At 49.3% G+C, this 19,109-nt stretch overlaps 8 protein-coding genes and 1 non-coding gene across 9 annotated transcripts; 4 read left to right on the top strand and 5 right to left on the bottom strand.

The window, feature by feature from the left end:
• Positions 1 to 671: 671 nt before the first annotated feature.
• On the top strand, positions 672 to 1,187 carry YALI1_A16593g (uncharacterized protein; the record flags this gene model as incomplete). The annotated part of the gene is made up of 1 exon (XM_068281825.1): positions 672 to 1,187. One exon carries the CDS (start codon positions 672 to 674, stop codon positions 1,185 to 1,187), a length of 516 nt encoding a protein of 171 aa, XP_068137926.1.
• A 461-nt stretch (positions 1,188 to 1,648) lies between these two features.
• On the top strand, positions 1,649 to 1,769 carry YALI1_A16583r. Its single transcript, XR_011031462.1, has one exon. It is a non-coding gene; the product is annotated as a 5S ribosomal RNA (ribosomal RNA).
• A 1,852-nt stretch (positions 1,770 to 3,621) lies between these two features.
• YALI1_A16509g (uncharacterized protein) lies at positions 3,622 to 9,017 on the bottom strand (the record flags this gene model as incomplete). Its single annotated transcript, XM_500136.4, has 2 exons — positions 3,622 to 8,425; positions 8,923 to 9,017. The coding sequence occupies 2 exons, from the start codon at positions 9,015 to 9,017 to the stop codon at positions 3,622 to 3,624; spliced, it is 4,899 nt and encodes a 1,632-aa protein (XP_500136.3).
• A 318-nt stretch (positions 9,018 to 9,335) lies between these two features.
• YALI1_A16501g (uncharacterized protein) lies at positions 9,336 to 10,071 on the top strand (the record flags this gene model as incomplete). The annotated part of the gene is made up of 2 exons (XM_500135.4): positions 9,336 to 9,338; positions 9,814 to 10,071. The coding sequence occupies 2 exons, from the start codon at positions 9,336 to 9,338 to the stop codon at positions 10,069 to 10,071; spliced, it is 261 nt and encodes an 86-aa protein (XP_500135.2).
• A 22-nt stretch (positions 10,072 to 10,093) lies between these two features.
• Positions 10,094 to 10,396, bottom strand: YALI1_A16496g (uncharacterized protein; the record flags this gene model as incomplete). The annotated part of the gene is made up of 2 exons (XM_068281824.1): positions 10,094 to 10,326; positions 10,372 to 10,396. 2 exons carry the CDS (start codon positions 10,394 to 10,396, stop codon positions 10,094 to 10,096), a joined length of 258 nt encoding a protein of 85 aa, XP_068137925.1.
• A 102-nt stretch (positions 10,397 to 10,498) lies between these two features.
• YALI1_A16485g (uncharacterized protein) lies at positions 10,499 to 11,424 on the bottom strand (the record flags this gene model as incomplete). Its single annotated transcript, XM_068281823.1, has 2 exons — positions 10,499 to 10,814; positions 10,856 to 11,424. The coding sequence occupies 2 exons, from the start codon at positions 11,422 to 11,424 to the stop codon at positions 10,499 to 10,501; spliced, it is 885 nt and encodes a 294-aa protein (XP_068137924.1).
• An 876-nt stretch (positions 11,425 to 12,300) lies between these two features.
• On the bottom strand, positions 12,301 to 13,338 carry YALI1_A16466g (uncharacterized protein; the record flags this gene model as incomplete). The annotated part of the gene is made up of 1 exon (XM_068281822.1): positions 12,301 to 13,338. The coding sequence occupies one exon, from the start codon at positions 13,336 to 13,338 to the stop codon at positions 12,301 to 12,303; it is 1,038 nt and encodes a 345-aa protein (XP_068137923.1).
• Positions 13,339 to 13,822: 484 nt separating this feature from the next.
• YALI1_A16461g (uncharacterized protein) lies at positions 13,823 to 14,203 on the top strand (the record flags this gene model as incomplete). The annotated part of the gene is made up of 1 exon (XM_500131.3): positions 13,823 to 14,203. One exon carries the CDS (start codon positions 13,823 to 13,825, stop codon positions 14,201 to 14,203), a length of 381 nt encoding a protein of 126 aa, XP_500131.3.
• A 1,503-nt stretch (positions 14,204 to 15,706) lies between these two features.
• Positions 15,707 to 17,722, bottom strand: YALI1_A16422g (uncharacterized protein; the record flags this gene model as incomplete). Its single annotated transcript, XM_500130.3, has 1 exon — positions 15,707 to 17,722. One exon carries the CDS (start codon positions 17,720 to 17,722, stop codon positions 15,707 to 15,709), a length of 2,016 nt encoding a protein of 671 aa, XP_500130.1.
• Between the last annotated feature and the right edge of the window lie 1,387 nt (positions 17,723 to 19,109).

Raw genomic sequence — 19,109 nt, 5'->3', positions numbered from 1 at the left:
TGTACTTGTACTTGTACAAATAATGTCCTGCGAACCTCTCTAAAAGGTACACTACTGTACTGGTAATATAGTCACTTCATATGCCCACTGTAGAAACCAAGAAATGTTTCCTAAGTATCTTCAGGATTTCAGTCGTACTCATCCTCCTATACCCACGTGATCTCAACGTCCTGCGAGTCAGCATCAGCATGATTTGTGGACATGTCTGGATCTGAGCAGATGTCAACTCCAAATGCATGCCCGTGAACTTCTTACAAGCCAATTAAATCTGTTTAGCATGTCGAAGAGAAGTTCGTCTAGTGTCTTCAAACAATCATTTCCTGGACATTGCCTAGCCCTGAACAGACACTAGGAAGATCCAAACAGGTGATCCAGCCACTAGATTGGACAAGTATTTGAAGTGTTCGTAACTGCATCGTAAAAGTCCCTTCTGGTCCACGGACTCAGTGCTTCACCATCATTGGTCTCAATTATGTACAGTACAGTTTGTACAGTACTTGTAGTTGATATCCTCCAAGTAAGTATGTACAGTACGGTGTGTACAGTATTTGGATCTATTGTAAGTTCTCCATTCAGCCTACCTCCATCATCATATTCGGCCAACTAACTGAACCACATCCGTCCCAGTCAACCCCCTTCGTCTGAGTCAACCACCTCCGCGAGTCACCTACATGGTGACCTTCATCGGCATCAGTTTGGTATTGGTAACTGCGGTCTTGTCAATTCTAAACTGGCCTCTGAAGTTCGTGGGAATGGCCACGACTTGCCCGTTTCCACCCCAGAAGGCATTTACCAACAGTGAGATGCCTTCTGTTCTTCTTGCCGATCAACAGTATGTATCGGGTGACCAATTTGAGCAGCTCGGGAATGCCGTAGATACTAAGAGGAAAGTGTGGATCTGGAACACCTCCGAATTCTCAGACGTGATAGTGAGGTCTTTCTCCTTATCTCGGAGTAAAATCCCAAGAATCTGCGACCGAAATGGTGATAGCAGTAGAGAATTTCCTTTCTTTAAGATGCCTCTGCTCCAAGACGGGCTTCGACTGATAGAAACTATCTTCTCTAGTCTCATGATGGGCCCATTTGTTGTGAGCGAAGTCCGGGATGTAAATAATGACGAAAGTGGCCTTGACTCGAAGAACGATGGTGTTTCCTTTTTTCGTATCCTGAAATTTCATTTTTTGTGAAAGTGAACGCCAGTTTTGGTGATGATCAGTGATAATGAATAAACCTGTACTTTTTCGAAATAGGTGATTGAGCTTAGATATTGTTTTTCAACACCTTGCCAGAGTTGAACAGGAGACCCTTCTGTTGCTGAGTCGTAACCAAGCTGGACAGTCTTGTTTGTTATCGTCATCTTTGTGGGCAGTAGGCTGAGCTGTAGCGAGGGTGAGAGAGCAAACAATGATCCAGTATAATTGTACAGTACAATACCGGAAATGACATCAGACAGCCCATAGAATTCAACAAGATCAACAAATAACCCTGGAGGGACCAAAACTAGTAATGGTACACGATAAGTTTACTTCAACCTATCACCAGAGCATAACACCGATTGCTATCGGATTGGAGCGGTTTTTGTGCCAGTTTTTTTTACCAGAAAGCAAGTTTCCGACAGATTTAAACACTCCAACGACCATCAGGGCACGGTTGCGGCCATATCCTGGTGAAAATACGGCTTCCCGTCCGATCAGCCATAGTTCAAGCAACCAGAGAGCCCAGTTAGTATTGTAGTGGGAGACCATACGAGAATCCTGGGTGCTGCAATCTTTTTTGAGATCTAAACTATGGAAACGCGATATTCTTGAGTACTCGTGCCTACATACAAGTATGTACTGAGTTGTGGGAAACCGGGGTGTTGCAGTTGAGAACAGCTTGTCACTAAAAATGAAGCTTACATCGCTTACTGTATTCGCTTAACCTTAAATAATTATGACAAAAAAAAGAAAAAAGATAAAAATAAAATAGGAAAAGTCGAGGAAGTGAAAGAACGGGCAGATTCTGTTTCAAGTGAAATAGTGTCCAAGATTTCAGATCTATACAAGTCAATGTTGTACATTTTGTTAGTTAGAATTGAGGAGCAATGATGTGTCGAAAAGATCTGGTCGGAATGGTGGGACGCAACATAGAGATGGAGTTTGGGGTAGTGTCGACTTGATCGAAACGACTTGATTGACTCTAGTAAACGTCTTCTGAAGAGTCAATTACACCAGCTAGATTCTCATAGTAAAGTACGCTCCTCGCCAACTTACCTGTATCTATACATTATCACATCGATACATTACTTCAGGTTCGACGACTGCTTCGAGGTTGTACCCTGACGATCTCGACGTCGACTCAGTGACAGCTTCAGATGTGGAGCCCGCACATTGTTCCCGTATAATACCAACATGCAGCATTTTCTCCGTCTGCCGTCTCTCCCAGCTCGTCCAGCTCTTCTTCAGAGATTGGACACCCAGAAGGCGGCCATCAAAGAAAAAACGTAGCGCGAAAATGAGCGGAGCCGAGCTGCTCCAGAGCTTCGTTTTCGGATCTCCTCGACAACGCCAAACGCCTCATTTACGGGGATAGTGACAAAAATGGTGAAAAATGGAGAACAAAAATGGAGCTTCCTCTTTTATCTCTTCTCATAATCTTACTCTTACGCCGAGTGCTGTGACCACAGAGTACAGAACGTCTTCGTAGCATTCGGTGGACAACCCCATGCTACATTCTTGATCTCGCTAGTCGTGTGACAATGAAAGGTGGAGGTTAGTGGACCAGTGGTGAACTCATGTGTACAACCGGAGTGCTTGATTTCACTTCAAGTTTCACGTCTGATTGGTGTCAGTGACGCTGCAGGTATAGTTGGAGGCTGGTACGTTACACTATGAGAATACTCGTTGCTTTACAAAGTGCTAACAAATTTCGCAGTAATGATAACAAACTCTGTTGATATTACTTGGACCAAAAGGGAGAGTTTTACGGGTGGTAACAATGCAGTCCGGTTTGCAAGAGCTGATTTGTTCATACGGTCGAATCACTCTACTGGAACAGAAACGAACGAGATCAGTCCAATGATAGCACTTGTGTCCATATAGCACGTCAATTGGAATCTCTGCAGATATGATGACTAAGCAACAGAAAATACTGAACCAAATCCAACCGTCAAAATGAGAACCATGATCGGATTCTGCTGGTTGAAGAGTGATTTAGAAGATCGTTAATTCATTCTAGGAACATTTAATCTTCAAATACACCAGACACTCTATGATATGACTCCAGGTGGACGGCTTCAGGGTGACGCCAGAGGATTGGCCATATGTTACATGTCGATGGATTGTATTGTCTTTGGGCAATTCTACTGGCTATAGGTATTCTTGCTGATATATTATATATATATTATAACACAGTATTTATTGATACCATCAAATTGGATCACAAATGTCTAGTCGATACCTAAGAGTTGTCTTTAACTAACAATCATCCAATCTTAACACTATTTTGTTGAGAAAAAATTGCCCATGGTTTTTTTTTATTAGTGCAGATAAATATACAAGTATTTTTACTGTTGTCAAAAGTTTCATACAATTACGAATAAGTACAATTAAATGATTATTATCTCTATCCATTTTCTTCCATCTATCTACCCATTCGACGTCGCTTCTCTCCCCGAGAGTCGTCCTGGGTAGATGACGAATGCTTTCGAGACGAGAACCGTCCATCACCATTGGAAGAACCCCGACGAGGCTCTCGAGGAGGCTCTCTGTTCCACGAACGGGACGACGAGCCGTTGTCCCTCGACGAGGAGTCTCGAGACCCAGGGTCACGTGAAGATCCGTTGTCCCGCGAAGAACCGTCTCTGGAGGGACCATCTCTGGATGCACTGTCTCTAGATGCAGCATCTCTGGACGAGCCACTTCCACTACCAGCACTTCCTCCGCTTCCACTTACTCCTCCTCTCGTCTCTCGCACAGCACGCCCAATCTGAATCCTGTTGGGATCCTCGGCTCGACGTCGGTCTCGCTCACGGTCATTTTCACGCTCCTTGTTGCGCTGATCACGTTCGCGTTCTCGATCCCGAGCCGGTCGAGAGGGAATAGCTCCGGAGGCTGCATCTCTTTCTCGCTCTCGAGCTCGCGCCTCACGCTCTCGTTCACGTGAGCTTCGAGGACCACTGGGAGGAGGTGGGGGAGGCGGAACAGTGTCAGACTCGCCACCACCTGCTCGCCTGCTCATACGAGATTCAATGGAGAGGTTCTCCGAATCTCCAAATCGCCGAGGCGCATCCCGGACGGGAACGTCACGTGGGGGCTGGTCTCTGGAGCTACCATCACGAGAGCTTCCGTCACGCGAACTACCACCGTCGCCTCGAGGGCGAACAGGAGGCTTGGCGGGAAGCGAAGCAGGCTCCTCCTTGCCTCGACGTCGCTTCCGGTCCGACTCTCGCGAATCTCGCGAGTCCCTGGAGTCTCTAGAGTCTCTAGAGTCACGGGAATCGCGACCATCACGGGAATCGCGACCCTCACGGGCATCACGCCCATCTCGGCTTTCACGTCCATCACGTGAATCTCGGGCATCCCGGCTATCACGTCCATCACGTGGATCACGCAGGTCTCTAGAATCTCTAGGATCCCGCTCTCGATCACGGATACGCTCCTTGTTGCGCTGCTCCCGCTCTCGCTCCCGTTCTCGCTCCCGCTCTCGTCGAGGGGAAGTGGCACGAGAAGACCGAGCTGAGGAAACCCGAGACTCCACATCACGGGCCTTGTCCAGGTCACGTGAATCACGTTGAGCGTCACGCGCCTCAGGCTTGGCAGATTCACGTGACTCCTTCTCTCGGCGCTCCACATCAAGTGCAGCCTTCTCCTTGGCATCCTCAATGGCCTTCTTGCGAGCCATAACCCGCTTATTAGCCTTGGCCATTTCGACCTTACGATCCTCCTCTTTCATGGGCTTGAAATCGTAGACCTCGATCCACGACACCTCTGTTCGGGTCACGTGGCCAAGCAAACTTAGCGCAGCCAGCTTGATGTCTTCTCGTGTCTCTGTCTTGGCAATCTTTTCCAATCTCTTGGACACATCAACACCATGGCCCGCCACAAGAGGGAACTCGCCCACAACAGACCGCAAGAAGATGATGGCGTTACGACGGCTCATGTAGTCGTCTCGGGAGAGGCACTCCGCAACAGTGATGTGGATTTTTCGGTGCCACTTTTCCACCACGGTTCTCAGCATGTCATGGTCCAGCATGTTTTCCTTCTTGTTATCTCCAATACCGTAAGCCAGTCGGAAGCCTGGGAATCGGTATGTTCCAGCAGCCTCCCCAGAGGTGCCCGTCAGACCTCCGAGACCCTCAGCCACGTACTCCTCGGGCTTGGCACGCCAGGAGTTGAGAATGGCAAGAATCTCGTGGTAGAATAAGCCCAGGTTTTCGGTCTCGCCAGCTGTGCACGTGTACAATGTTGGGACAAGCAGCTGGGAGTTGAAGATCTGGTCGAGAACGCCCAAAGTCGAAAAGTTGAGGGTTCCAAGCTGATGAAGAGTAATGACAAAGTGAGCAGAGTACAAAGCATCCACAGCTGACAGAATGGCTCGAGGAAGCACACAGGAAGCCAGAAGCTCAGAAATCTGCATCTTACGCAGAATCTTGGCTCCGTCGGATGCGATGTCCATTTCACAGGGGAAATAAGAGTCTTTTTCGGCTGAAAGACGAATCTTGGTCTTCATATTGTGCAGAGTGTGTGTCTTATCTTCGTCAGCCAGTTCTCCAGCATTGCTGCTCTTCTTGGACTTGCTCAGACGAGCAAGCTCAGCTTCATAGACTCCGTGGTCGTAGTAAATATCGTAGAGTGACAACTGCCAGAAGGTCACATAAAGCGAGGGAGAAATGTGTTCAGGAGATGGAAGGCCGTCTCGGAGACTTTTAAGCACGGAAGGGTCGGACTTGATCTGCTGGCTCAACATTGGCCGCCACAGAGCAAACGCATATGCTGGAGACACGTCGTACTTGGTGACTAGGTCAACCACTGAGGCAAACGTCGCTGCAAACTTTTCTAGCGGCTTTACGAACCATGTAACAGCCTCGATGTACTGGTTCAGCACTCCGGTGACCTCATCGTGACGCAGAGCAAGAACCTTTTGATGAACAGAACTGTTGTCAGGTAAGAATGCGAGTTTCTGCTGGGTCTGGGCAAGAAGAATGAATAGCTCCAGTGCCCGCTGTCCTCCAAGAGTGTTGAAAAGTCGGTTGGCTGGCTTCTCCTTGTCCAGACGACTATCACCAATTACCTTGAAGACTGAGTACTTCAGCTGAGGAGAAAAGCCGAGATTGAGGGCCTGCTCGGGTGAAATGTTCTGCTGCTGAGCTACTCCAGTCATGGAAACCAGAATCTCTCTCAGCACAACCAACATTGACGAATCCTGGCAATGAAGCTGCTTGATGAGCAGATCGAAAATGGGCCAGCAGTCCATCATGACAGAGTATCGACTGCAAAGCCGGCCCGTGAAGTGTGCGAGACTCTGCAACCACTTTCTGTCGTTCAGACCGTCTTTCTGTACAGTATCTCGACCACTAGATGTGAGCTGGAGAATGATCACAAACGGTAGAGCGTCCCATCCAAGATCTGTAAAGTATTTAGCGGCTTCGACCACAAGATCAGACAGATTGTCGTACGATTCAACCTGTGAGACAAAAGCCGTGAATGTGGGCAGAGGGTTCGCGTAGCTGATTTTCGCCAGCTTACGCATCATCTCACGAACATTCTGCTTACTCAGCCGCTTCAGCACCCGTTTCGTCTCTTTTTCCGTGTTCAAAGTTGCAATGCGCAGCTCGGGACAGCTTTTGAGGATGCCAAAGTTCCATTCTCCATAGAGCCGGAACCGCACATCTGCGGGAAACTGTTTCACCACCTTGAATACCTCAGCAAGAGCAAGAGGATTGGTGGAAATGAGGGCTACAGATGGTAAAATGAACAGCCGTAGGTAGTCGTACCACCAGGAGGGGTCCTGTGATAGACAGGCGGTAGCGATTCTGCACAGCTTTGCAAACAGACGAAGATTGTAGCACAAATGCGGTCCTGTCAAGCCGATTAGTCGCTTAGATTGATCCATCAACTCTTCCTTGTTGTTGACGGGAACCACAGCTTCTTTCCAACTGTCGGTAGTGTCGAAAAATCGAGTCTCTCCGCCTTCACTGTCGAAGGGATATATACAGGGTTGCGACATACCCACTCGGGGTCGCGGAGTTGTAAGAACAGAGTCGTTAGACTGAGAGGGAAGCTTTTTGACCTGTGTAAGCTCATTCACTTCTTCAAACGGTCTGTATGCGTCGTAGAGAGGTGACAAGCCGCCCTCAAACAGCCGGTAGATGAGTCTGGACACCAAGGGGAAGGCACCAGGAAGCCACGGGAACTTGGAAAGGATGAAAAAAGAGGGCTCCATGATTCCACGTGTCAAGAGGGCTTGCAGAAGATGTGTGTGAATGGTAGGGTCAAGGGTGACCACCTCTTCTTCTACAGCATCAGTATCTCCTCCTTCTCCATCAAACTGAACCATGGCCAGAGCATTACCAAGCGAAGCCATTCCCGAAACCGAGGGCTTGTTTCTCAGCTCCTCGTAGTAGAGATCCTTCTGGGCAGTGACCTGAGATTCGAGAGGCTCCAGAAAAGGATAAATGGCTTCGAACTTGATGAAGCCCCGCTGGATCAACAGCGCCACCGCAGCACATGTGTTCCCCGACTGCTTTCCATGCTGAGCGGCGTTTGCTCCAACCAGCTTCATACCCAACAGCTGGGCAGCCTCGTAGTTGGGGACACCTTCCTCCCAAAACGGCGTCTGTGCTAGAACCTCAATCATCACCTCCGAGGTGTATGTAATGTCGAGAATGAACACGTTGAGAAAAATGTCCAGCGTACGGATGGGATCGAGGTGAAAGTATCCGATAAGCGAGACGATGTTCGCAGCAGTCTCAGCGGCGAGTTTGGCAGTGTCCCTAATGTGTTTGGATGCCGCAACAACATTGCTTAGCTCCACCATCAGCTTGGAGTATCCCTCTGTCTCCTCTCGAAGCAGGTTGTGTCGTCGCTGTCTGTAGAAGATTGTGGTTCGTTCTCTGATAATTTTCTTTTCAAACATGGGTGAAACTATGCCGATTTGGGTCAACAGGTTGCCGTCGTTGACATAGAGCATCCACGAGGACGTCGATATCGTGTTTTCGAGCAACTTGGGGAGTTTTGACAGCGACTCGTGGTATCCAAAGAAGGAGAACATCATGAGCAGCGTCTGTTCGGCGTTTGGGAAGGGCAAGGTGAGCACTTCCTCGAATACGCTGGCCAGACGTTCATCAAGGGTGAGGGAGCCGTCGATAATGTTGCCGAAGAGCTCTATGAGAATCTTCACGAGGGTGATGCTGTCGCCGTCGACGTTGCGTCGGATCACGTCGAGTCTGTGTTAGTAGATGAATGGCGATGTGTAAGATGGAATGGAGTGGCGGTTGGACGATAGGGGCTGGAGGAATGTTTGCAGTTGGTCTCTGAACGAGCGGGTGAATCGGCAAAATCGTTTGGCGAGTGTATTACCGCACCGCTTCAACCTAGGTATGCAACTAAGACGACACAGTGCGAATGTGGTTGCTTAGTGGTCGATGAAACGGCAGATTGTCACCGCAATTTTGTGACCGCAATTTTGTCAACGCAGTTTTCTTCCCGTTCTTTCATCACATCCAAGTTGCAACCTTCAACTTATACAATCAACCACAGCATAACCGATGACGGCTGATGAATGTCCAACTAACGTCCGATGAGTCCAACACAACTAACAACGTCTGATGAATGTCGGTCTCCATCGATCCACGTGATAATGGGAGCAGATCGCGCTTCTCTGTTGCACTGATATCGTCCAGATCACCTGCCCCTCCCCGGGTCTTCCGTCGTAGATACTCACAATTCATCGCGGCCGCTGGTGTTCCAGTCGTCGATGATCGATTGGGTCACAAACTGGTGGGTGCTTGCAAGCAAAGACGAAGCCAAGTCCGTCATTATAAGCGCCCGAGTCGTGTGTGATGCTGGGTGTTGCAGTGTGTGTGATGATAGAAATGCAAAATAGGCTCGTGGCACCAGCAGTAGCTTTTCAGTGTGCAGCTGCAGTAATTTAAACCACACTATTTTCGACAAAGACGATCGAGCGAGACGAACACCACGAAAGCGACCGACACCGCGAAAGATAATACCGCGAAAGATAATACCGCGAAAGATAATACCGCGACAGACAGCACCGCGACAGACAGCACCGCGACAGACAGCGACAAGCAGGTTCACTAATACTCAATCAACACTCACACAGTCAACAATACAACAATGGTGAGTACGAACAGGAACGGACTTCAGCCGCCGCTATAGACCTAGAAAAACGAGACTGACAGGACACTATCGATTAGTTTCGTTGTGGCTCCCGTCTAAGGAGTGACTTTGTGTTCACTTCATAGACCGTTGTTGCGTTGCAAACGTTACAAATGTTTGGCGGTATTCTTCCCTCACTCCAGACTCCTGAGTCCAGTTCGTGTGAACTTACAAACGTGGATAGATATGTTTGTGTCCAGGCCAATACGGCTGCTGTTTACTGGGCTGATCTGTGACGGTGCAAATGTGCCCTTTTCAATCCGACGATCACACTCGTGCTTGTTGATTCAGTCAGTTTCAGCCAGACAGTTGCCAGCGGATGTAAAGGAACGCATCTCCCACAGAATACATTGCCCACAGAATACATCGCCCACGGAATACATCGCCCACAGAATACATCACCTCTACTTTCCATCACTCATCCTTACTAACACAGGCTGACAAACTCCGAGAACAACAGCTCTTCCAGCTCTCACAGTCCCGGTACCTCGGCGTGGGAAACCCAGATACCACAAAACAAGAATGGCAGACCAACGTAGCCCGTGACTCGTATGCCTCGTACATTGGCCATCCCGGAGTTCTTTCACACATGTCTCTGGCGCTTGGCCAAACCGAAGCTGAAACCCGAATTCAGTTCCTCGACAAGCTGGCCAAGGTTGGAACACAACCGAAGCATGAAAATGGCGACAGATGAGGCAATGCGCTGTCTCGTATGATTATCTCAACTGATACGGTTGTCTGCTCGTCAGTACCATCTTGGGAGCTGTTTCTCTGGCCGAATGCCGCTGGTTGATGCTTGTTATGCCTCTCTCATGCTCATCAACACAACTATCCCTTCTCTTTCGGACCGAAAGCCCTTTGCTCAGTAAGTAAACTGTTGCCAGCAGTCTGGAGAAGCCTGGTTGCAACTGCTGACTACCACACCAACTACGCTGCCCATTAGCCATGCCTCAGTACATGTACTCCCGAGGACGAGAACGGTCTGGCAGGTCACCGGTTGTGAAGAGCGATACTAGCATGTTGTCAACCCTGTCTGCGGTATGACTGTACTTCACTTTGAAAACATATACTCGAATTATATAAATAAAACAATGCCAATGCTGGGGACCAACGCACGACATCTAAGCTCTGGGAGCCACCTGAGAACACAGCATCTGCATGAACAATCTACCCTCCACGAGACCCAGATCCTGCATGAACCGCTCAAAGGTCTCTTGGGTGGAGCTGGTGTCGTCACTGGGAGACTTCATTCGGGTGGCGCAATAGTATGCCACGGTGTCGCTGTACTTCCGGGACCGCTTCCAGCAGGACATGGTCTGTTGGTCGTTCAAGTCGGCAGCAAAAATCGATCGTGACGCCAAGGAAACCAGTCCCGGAATCTTCTGTTGCTTGGCCAGCCCCAGCAAGCCGATGGCAGTTTCCAGATCCAGCTGTTCTCTGCCGCCATAAAAGTACGACACCATGGTCTGGATACAGACTTCGGAGCCGTCCATGACGACTTGGCCAGCTTGGCCTTGAAGAAGGGCCATCGCGAAGCCAGGATCCAGGCATGTACGGGGATCTTCTTGTCGTCCGAGCACTCGATGGTGGTGTCCGCGTTTCCCAAGGCTTCCAAGTTGGGGGGCTGAGTGGCGGCGTTGAAGCCTAGGTAGGTGTTGAGCATGGACTGCTGCTTGCGCAGCTTCTCGGTGATGCTTTTCCATCCATTGCTGGATTTGAGCACGAGCAGGTCGTGGTTGCCTTTGAACTGGACCAATAGGGTGGAAGAGTCGACCGGGAAGAATCGCTTCACCTCATGACCGCCCCCGAAAACGACATCAGTCTCGTTGTCGAAAATGGTGGTTTCGGCCTCGGACCGCACCAACAGAAGACAAAAGATGCCTCCTTCGCAGTTGGTCAGGTGGAAGATGCCCACTCCGTCAATGCAACACGAGCTGATGGAGCGCATGTACTCCAGCATCTCCCGTCTAGGCACATTGTGGAACTGGTCGAGCAGAGGGGGCTCGGGGGCCAAGGCGGGGTCTTTTCGTTGTGTTGTGTTCACCATCTTGGGTGGGATTATGTGGGAGGTGTATGTGTGTGAGACTTGAAAGGGCGACACGCTTCAATATATAGGAGTACAGTGTACTTAATTACTTCTCGTTGGAGTTGATGTGTGAAGACATAAAAAAAGAGAGTAGCGCGAGAGTAGCGCAAGAGTAGCGTCTCACTTGACACGTTGGGGAGGTTTGGAACAGCTGATTTCTCTCTTTTCAGAAAAAAAATGGTACCAAAATGATTCTCTAGGCTTGTAGAATCCCTACATGTAAAAATCGTAGCTCTAGGACAGCTACATCTCCATCCACGATGCACTTGTACTTGTATTGATGAAACCTTGAAGGCCTCATTTACGCCATACTTCACACAGTGGCATATCCTTCCCTCGTGACCTGATCAGTCGTCACAGCTCAAATCTATATTATATAATGGGCTTGTCTTCTTAGATCGCTCCTGGTTGGTTCTTCAATACACTTTTCTAACTCACGATTACTTAAGCCGACTTCCGTGGCTCTTACTATATCTCAGGGTTTTTTTTTTTTCAAGCGTGTTTTGAGTTTTTCAATAGGACGCGTTTAATGAAACTCGCGCTTTGAACCTGCGTTAGTGCCAATGGTGCTATAGAACAGGGCTCGAGATAGTACTTATACAATACAAGCATCAACAAAGCCACGGGAGATAATTCGGTGTTGATAATTCGGTGTTGCGATTGGTTACCAAGAGGTTCAGACTCTGTGATCCAACTCCTAATGTGCGCTAAACGGAGTGGTGCTGGACAAGGTGATCGAGATATGACCATTTTGTTGACAAAGAAGCGCTCAATGTCAGGGACATCTCGAGACTTTCCGTCATTAATCTGCCGTGTGACCCCGGAGCGCAACCGGCTCTAGTAATAACACGACCTCGTTCGATGACACTGCACAGAAACACCCTTGTAGTCCTTCTGCTGGTTCTTTTTGGCGGTGTCCCACAGAAAAAAGTCAATCAAAATCGCATTGACCTCCGTCTTGGGGTCCCGCTTCACCATTTCCCGACGAATCAGCTCAACAGCCCAAATACTGCACGCTCTGAGCTCCACCTCCCTTGGATCACCCGAATCGATCATCTTCAGATCCCCAATGTGCTTGTACAACTGCTCCGAGTATGTGAGACAGCCCAGATCGTGCAGAATCTGAGGAACCCGGTAGTCGGCAAACATGGTCACTCTGTCAATGTCCACAAACTCGCCGTATCCCTCTCCATCGAAACACGCCCAGATATCGGCCACCAGAATCTGAGCACGCTTGTAAATGTGAATCTTCTTGTCCTTGTATGTGGCTTCGTCTTTGAATGATGGGAACAGCGTGGCCACAGTCTCTACCAACTCCATGGCTGATTTTCCCTTGTTGTTTTCCAGAATTTGGGCAAAAGACTCCAACTTGTTCTCTTCAAACACCCCTCCAGCCTGTTTCATGATGTCGTATCGAGTCTCCAACAACGGCACAGTTTCCTTCGTGGCAGATCTGAATACGTGGGCGAGTTTCTCGAGACTGAAGTCGTTACTTTTCCAGTATGCGGGGGTGGTGATAGGGATGCCTTCGTCCAAGGCCCGGTTGATGGCAGCACACAGACTCCAGTATCCCGTGTACTCCTTGTCGTTGTAGGCGACGGCAAAACGCTGGGAAGAAGCCAGGCCCGAGTCCTGCAGATCCGTGTCCGACCAGAAGGAGAAGTTGAGCAGGTCCACGAGGAAAATCCAGTCGACGGTGGCCCGATCTTTGGTTTTGGGGGTCAGTTCGGGCTCGTTCCAGGTTTTTGTGGAGTACGATTGGGTCTTCATGTTGGCGAGAATTTCGCCTGCGGCCGATTCGCACGCACTGACCTTCACGGTGACGTCGTCCGCCTTGTTGGCCACATACTCCACTGTTTCCAGCACGTTGATCATGGTCAAAGAGGTGCAGAGGTTCACTAAACTTGGGAACTTTAACAAAAAAAAAAAAAAAAAAAAAAAAAAAAAAAAGGCAAGTATGTTTTGGTGGGAATTGAACTGGGGGGTGGTGTGCACGGAGGCACTCTCTATTACGTAATCGTAAAAATGTATGATAAATGTATGATTCAAGCTGGATGTTGGGATATGATATTCGTGGTTGATGATGATATTCTACTGCGAGTTGATTTGGTACCAACCACGTGATCGCCAAGCGTCTCTTCCTGCCTCTTTCTCCCCTATTTCCCTCATTTCCCTCTTTGGACCGTGGAATAAACTCGGTTCGACTTTGGGTAAGGGCTGGCTGATTCAGTTTATCAGCCTGCATAGCAACGAAGAATCTAGATCAACCGCTCTCCTAAGAATCTGGATCAACCGCTCCTACCACCAACAAACATGTCTATGCTTCTGGATCAAGCCCTCGTCGAGGATGTGAGTATCAATGAACCGGGAGACCCGCTACTGCGGTCTTTGGACTACTATTTTGCCGCCGACCAACCCCCACAAGAGACCACTAACTCAGGTCGCTCGATACTGCCCCGAGCAGTTTCTCAACTACCACAAATGTCTGGGAGCCGGCGACGTGACCAAGTGTTTCGAGGAGCAGGAAAAGCTGTCGACCTGCGTCAAGACCAGCGTGCCCACCTTTATCAAGATTCTCAAGGACTGCGACTCCCATCTCAAGGCGTACGAAAACTGTCTGCGAGCCAACCAGAACTCGCGATCCGAGTGTTTCGACAAGCTGCAAGCGATGCGAAAGTGTTCGGCCAACGCCATTGATATCGCCAAGTCCGAGGAGAAGGCCAAGGACACCAAGAAGTGACCAAATTGACAACATTGTATATAGTAAACGTGAGCAGAGGCGGAGCATCCAGCCTCCATGCTGTACATTGCGGTAGCATTGGTGAATATCATAAGGCGACGATAAGTGGTTGGATGATCAGTGATAGGATAGTCGAATGGTTATCCATATCTAGTCGAGAAGCTGTACACACACTACCCACCGCACGAGTTCGTCAGGGAGGAGACGTTTTGTCAACCAGTCTTGTATAGTACTGTGTACATCTCCTCAAAATCCAAGTAGTCATTCGTCCTCATGAAAGAAACCAATATAATGCAATCGTTTTCAGAGACACTCGGGAACCTATCAGATAACTCTGTAGCCATATGGACTATGCCAAACTGTGTATGTTTTGCCAGAGCTGTAGAATCTGGACGTGAGACTTCTGGCTGTGATTCCCGCCATCTGTAACTCTCCAGTCATGTCTGCGAAGATGGCAGAAAGTTTCTCGTCAGGCTCGGACTTCGACTAGGAGCTGTGTTGTCGACTATATCTTCCACGCTCCTCACATCAGGTTCAGACAAGTTACTGAACCGGAGTGTCTCCATGTTGGTCTCTTATCTCAATCTCTGGAGTCTGTTTGAAGCAGAAGATCTGACCAGGAACTTCGAGTATGCTTCTGGCGATTCTCCGCGCTAGGCGTATTGATAGACCAGAGACGGGTTCGATTCCCAAACTGGCGGTGAATTGACCAAAAGATAAGTTGTTACTATACTTCTTAACCCACGGTTATGCACCCAGAACTCACACAGAACTGGTTCAACTGGTTCGAATGCGAGTTCGTTTCCGGCTTTTTCCTGACTAGAACATCTAGTGGGTTCCAGGCAGTCAGATATCACTTCATGTCTGGTCAGATTGGATTTTCAACGAACTTGGCAACCTCTTTGCTTGGACTTCGTCAAACCGTCGTCTCCCCGACGCAGCATTCAGTTTAGTCATCAAGATGGCTTGTTGAATCGTCTCCATGCTCCTTCAAATGTTTGACCGTTCAGTCGACTTTGGTCTCATCACAGGCAATTGCTTCTGTCGAGGCACTTTCAACCTCTTTTGTTCCAGACCTGCCTCAGTCTTCTCGTCTCTCGACTGTTCAACGGTAGTTGATTTCTCTCGAGAAGATCTCCTCTACCTTTCCCACACGGCTTTTCAAGTGGTTGGGGTATCAGCAGGTCGGGGTAGGTGCTCAGTAGACTTGGAGATAGTGCGGAGATCGGAAGATAGTGGTACCTAGAGCTCGGGAGGACGACAAGGCGTTAATTGATAGTGTCTGGCATTTAGTTGGAAGTACGGTATTGCAGTATCAATATTTAGTTGATTCAAACGCAGTACAGATACAACACTGATTGGATCCCGCAGGGTACTCAATCCACTTCAATTGTCACTCTGAAACAATCATTTTGTTACGTGCTGTACTTATTGTCTCTGTTGATCACATTCTATATTCTCATTCAAACAATCAATTCATACATTAAATAAAACATTCACAAACTAGATCTTGCAAGATCGACAGTCCTTGACCTCGACGGATCGATTGAAAGTCTGGTTGGACTTGGGCACGTCAACAGAAGGGTTGCCGGTGAAGAAATCGTTGGGCGACAGATGGATCTTCATAATCTCGCAAGGCATGACGGGGAAGTCCTCGACTCGGGGGTGGTGAGTGAGACCAAAGGAGTGCCAGAGAACCACGTCGTCGTTTCGCACGTTCTCGTTTCGGGCAACGGCATCCTGGACTCCGCCGACCTCGTTGGCAGACTGGTTGGTCCACACGCCGCCGGCAAACAGCTCCTGGTCCTTGTACTTGGTGACCCAGTAGTGGTGGGTGGCAAAGGCGGCTCGGTTTCGCGAAACGGAGCCGGGCTGAGCGTACAGCATGGCGGTGGCCAGACCTCCAATCTTGTAGCCCACGGGGTTGCCGGAGATGGGGTTGATCTTGTTCTCGTTGCAGATCTTGAGGTACCGGTTCTTCTGGATGTCCGAGTCCAGGTAGCACGACTTCTCGATGGGGGTCTTGGTGTTCTCAAAGGCGATTCCATGGGGGTTCTTGGCGTCCCAGGGCAGAGCAACGGTGTCGTTGACCACAACTGTGTTCTGATGGCCGTCAATGGCAGGGTCCATTCGCACGTTGAAAATGTGCTGGTGAGAGGCGGCCATGACTCCGGGAGAGACAATGGTGCCAAACTTGGACTTCTTGCCGGCGTCGATAAGCTGGGTGGAGACGATTCCGGTGGCTCGGATCTCCAGCTGGATTCCGGCAGACTGGTCAAAGTGCCAGGCAAAGATGTACTCGTAGTTGCCCACGGTCAGAATGGTCTGCAGAACCAGAATTCGTCGTCGGGTGATGGCAACCACGTCGGTTCGGTAGTTAGTGTGCTTCCAGCCGATACCGTCATCCTGCTCGTGCATACAGATGACGTTCTTTCGGGTGAACACGTTGCCCTCGGGGTCGCACACGTTGCCGTCAAAGTATCGGATGGTACCAAGACAGTCGCAGCCCAGAGTCAGCTCGTTGGCGCACTTTCCTCCTCCACAGTCGCCGAAATCAAACGCCATCTTTCGGTGCAGAGGGGGCCGGGGATCGGCGTAGGGAACCGCCATCTCGGACATGGACAGTCGGTAGAAGGTGGATCGGCCGTCGTAGTGGACATCGTGGATCACCAGACCCTCTCGGGGAGTGAATCCGACCTTGAAGTGCCACTTTTGCCAGTTGATGTAGCCGTCACTGTCAATGTGGTAAGAGGGACCCTCGGGCTGCAACACGTTGTAGGGCTTGAGGTCGGTTCGCATCTTGTCCTGAAGCTCGGGAAGATAGTCGTTGGTGACACAGTGCTCGATGCAGTTCTTTCCCTCGGGTCGGGTGTCGTAGTTGCCAACGCCCTCGACGGCAGCGTCGTCATCGTCTCCACCGGTGGCGCAATAGTCGACTCGAACGAGCTTCTTCTCCAGCACGTCGTAGACAGGAACAAACGGAACGGGGAAGGCGTACATGTTGGAGTCCTGGTGGTTGGTCTTGGGATCTCGGCAGTAGACCAGCATCTGCAGGTACCGGGGCATGTCAATCTCGCTGTCACAGCCGTACATCCAGCCGTCAATTGTGAGGTTGTCGATCAGATGCTCCACGCCGCACTTCTTGATGGCGTCCTTGACCAGAGGATGGTCAAAGGCGGCCTCGAAGGCCTCGTTGGCCTCCCAGGGATCAATGGGAGGATGGATGCCCTTCTTGAGCACCTCGGACTTGACAACCTTGGCGGAAGGAACATCGACCCAGCACTGGTTCACCAACTTGTCCTCCAGAACATAGTAGATGACATGTGCGATTCGAGGGGGGGGAACGGGGTTCTTGCCAGCTCGCTTGGCTGCAAGGAAAGGAGCCATCAGCGCCTTGGGAGGCTCCTCGGTGCCAATGGACTTGAGGTGAAGAGACTTGCCCGAATGGTTGGACTTGACCACTCGCACAACGCTCTCCATCTCCTGAACGGAGAGCTGATCGAAAGGGTGGGGAGTCATGGTGGGAATGGGGATGTAGAGAGAAGCTGGGATGCTATGATGCAGAAATAACAGCGACGATCGACCATCTTATATATCGTCATTTTTTTCGCCTCTTGATTATTCAGTCGTTGTCGATGTGTCTTTTTTTTGCTGGAAAACTCGCCCCACATCGTCACACGTATACCTGCATATATGCATGTTCCGATGCAGATGATGCATAAAAAACGCGATCCCAAACAGACAACTCTACCCAAAAGAGCGAGGACACGGAATATCCGCGAAATATCTTGAAATTCGAATAATGGGAACAATCTCAAACAAATCAATATAACAACCATCCAAATCCCTTTCCCACAACCCGAAATATCGCCAAAATTCATCAAAAATCCAACTCTTAATCGCAGTCTTGGCATATGCATCTACCCCAGAGTTAGGGTTAGGGTCTCTAGAAGGGGATTGTCAACGCGGACCTAAATCGGTGCATCTCAGGTTCTTTTGAGATTCCATATTTGCTCATTTTTTGTTAGCGAGGTGGTAATTTTTGTGTCCCCGTCGTTTTTGTGTCTTCAAAATAAGCCAGTTTCGGCTCTGGTTTTTCCGTTTCCAAAGCTCAATCAGCAGCTATCACCGCCGGCAATTTCTGATTACACTATCATTAAATGGTGTTTGTGGCTGGAATATAAACTTTTACCATGCATATTTCAAATCTTAAATAAAAAAACCGCCGCATCTAGTTCGGCGGTGTTTGGGGATATACGTGTGTAAAATGCGGGTTTTGACTGTTTTTGACGATTTAAAAACGATAATTCACAATTGAGACCCTCTGAAACGCTATTATAGTGTCATATATCCCAGATATCCTTCCGAACCCCGACTATTACGCTCCCCAATCGCCCCCCTCAAATTTTCACTATCAAAAGTCTAATTTCACCAGTGTACCCCGCACCTGTTCCCCCCACAGTCCACAGTGTCCATCAGATGCATTTCGAGGTGCCTCCAGGGTCCGTAATTCTTCACGCTCATTGTCCGCCCCGCTCCACAGTTCAGAGCAAGCCGGAGCTCCGCAGCCGTGGAACAGAGTTTGAGACCCGTTGAATACTCATCATAATGGCGGTTGTGAACGGCGATTGGTGTGGAGTGCGGGAGTGCGGTCACGTGAAGTCATGTGAGGTGGGGTGTATACACAGTCCGATTGTTTAGCAGAATGGTTAAGTACAACAAGCAGTACATGCTGTCAGTACTGTACTGTACTTACTTGTACTAGAGTCTCTCAGTTGGAGAATGTATCTACAACAAATATATCAACTAATGTATTATATAATACTTATACATTACTTGCTTTGAGACTAGGGCATGGTTCCACCTCGAAACTTTTTACTTGTACTGGAAATCCAACGGTGGAGTT

This window comes from Yarrowia lipolytica, chromosome 1A (genome assembly GCF_001761485.1).
Source record: "Yarrowia lipolytica chromosome 1A, complete sequence".
NCBI classification, from domain to species: Eukaryota; Fungi; Ascomycota; class Dipodascomycetes; order Dipodascales; genus Yarrowia; species Yarrowia lipolytica.
This window is presented reverse-complemented; position numbering and strand designations above follow the sequence as displayed.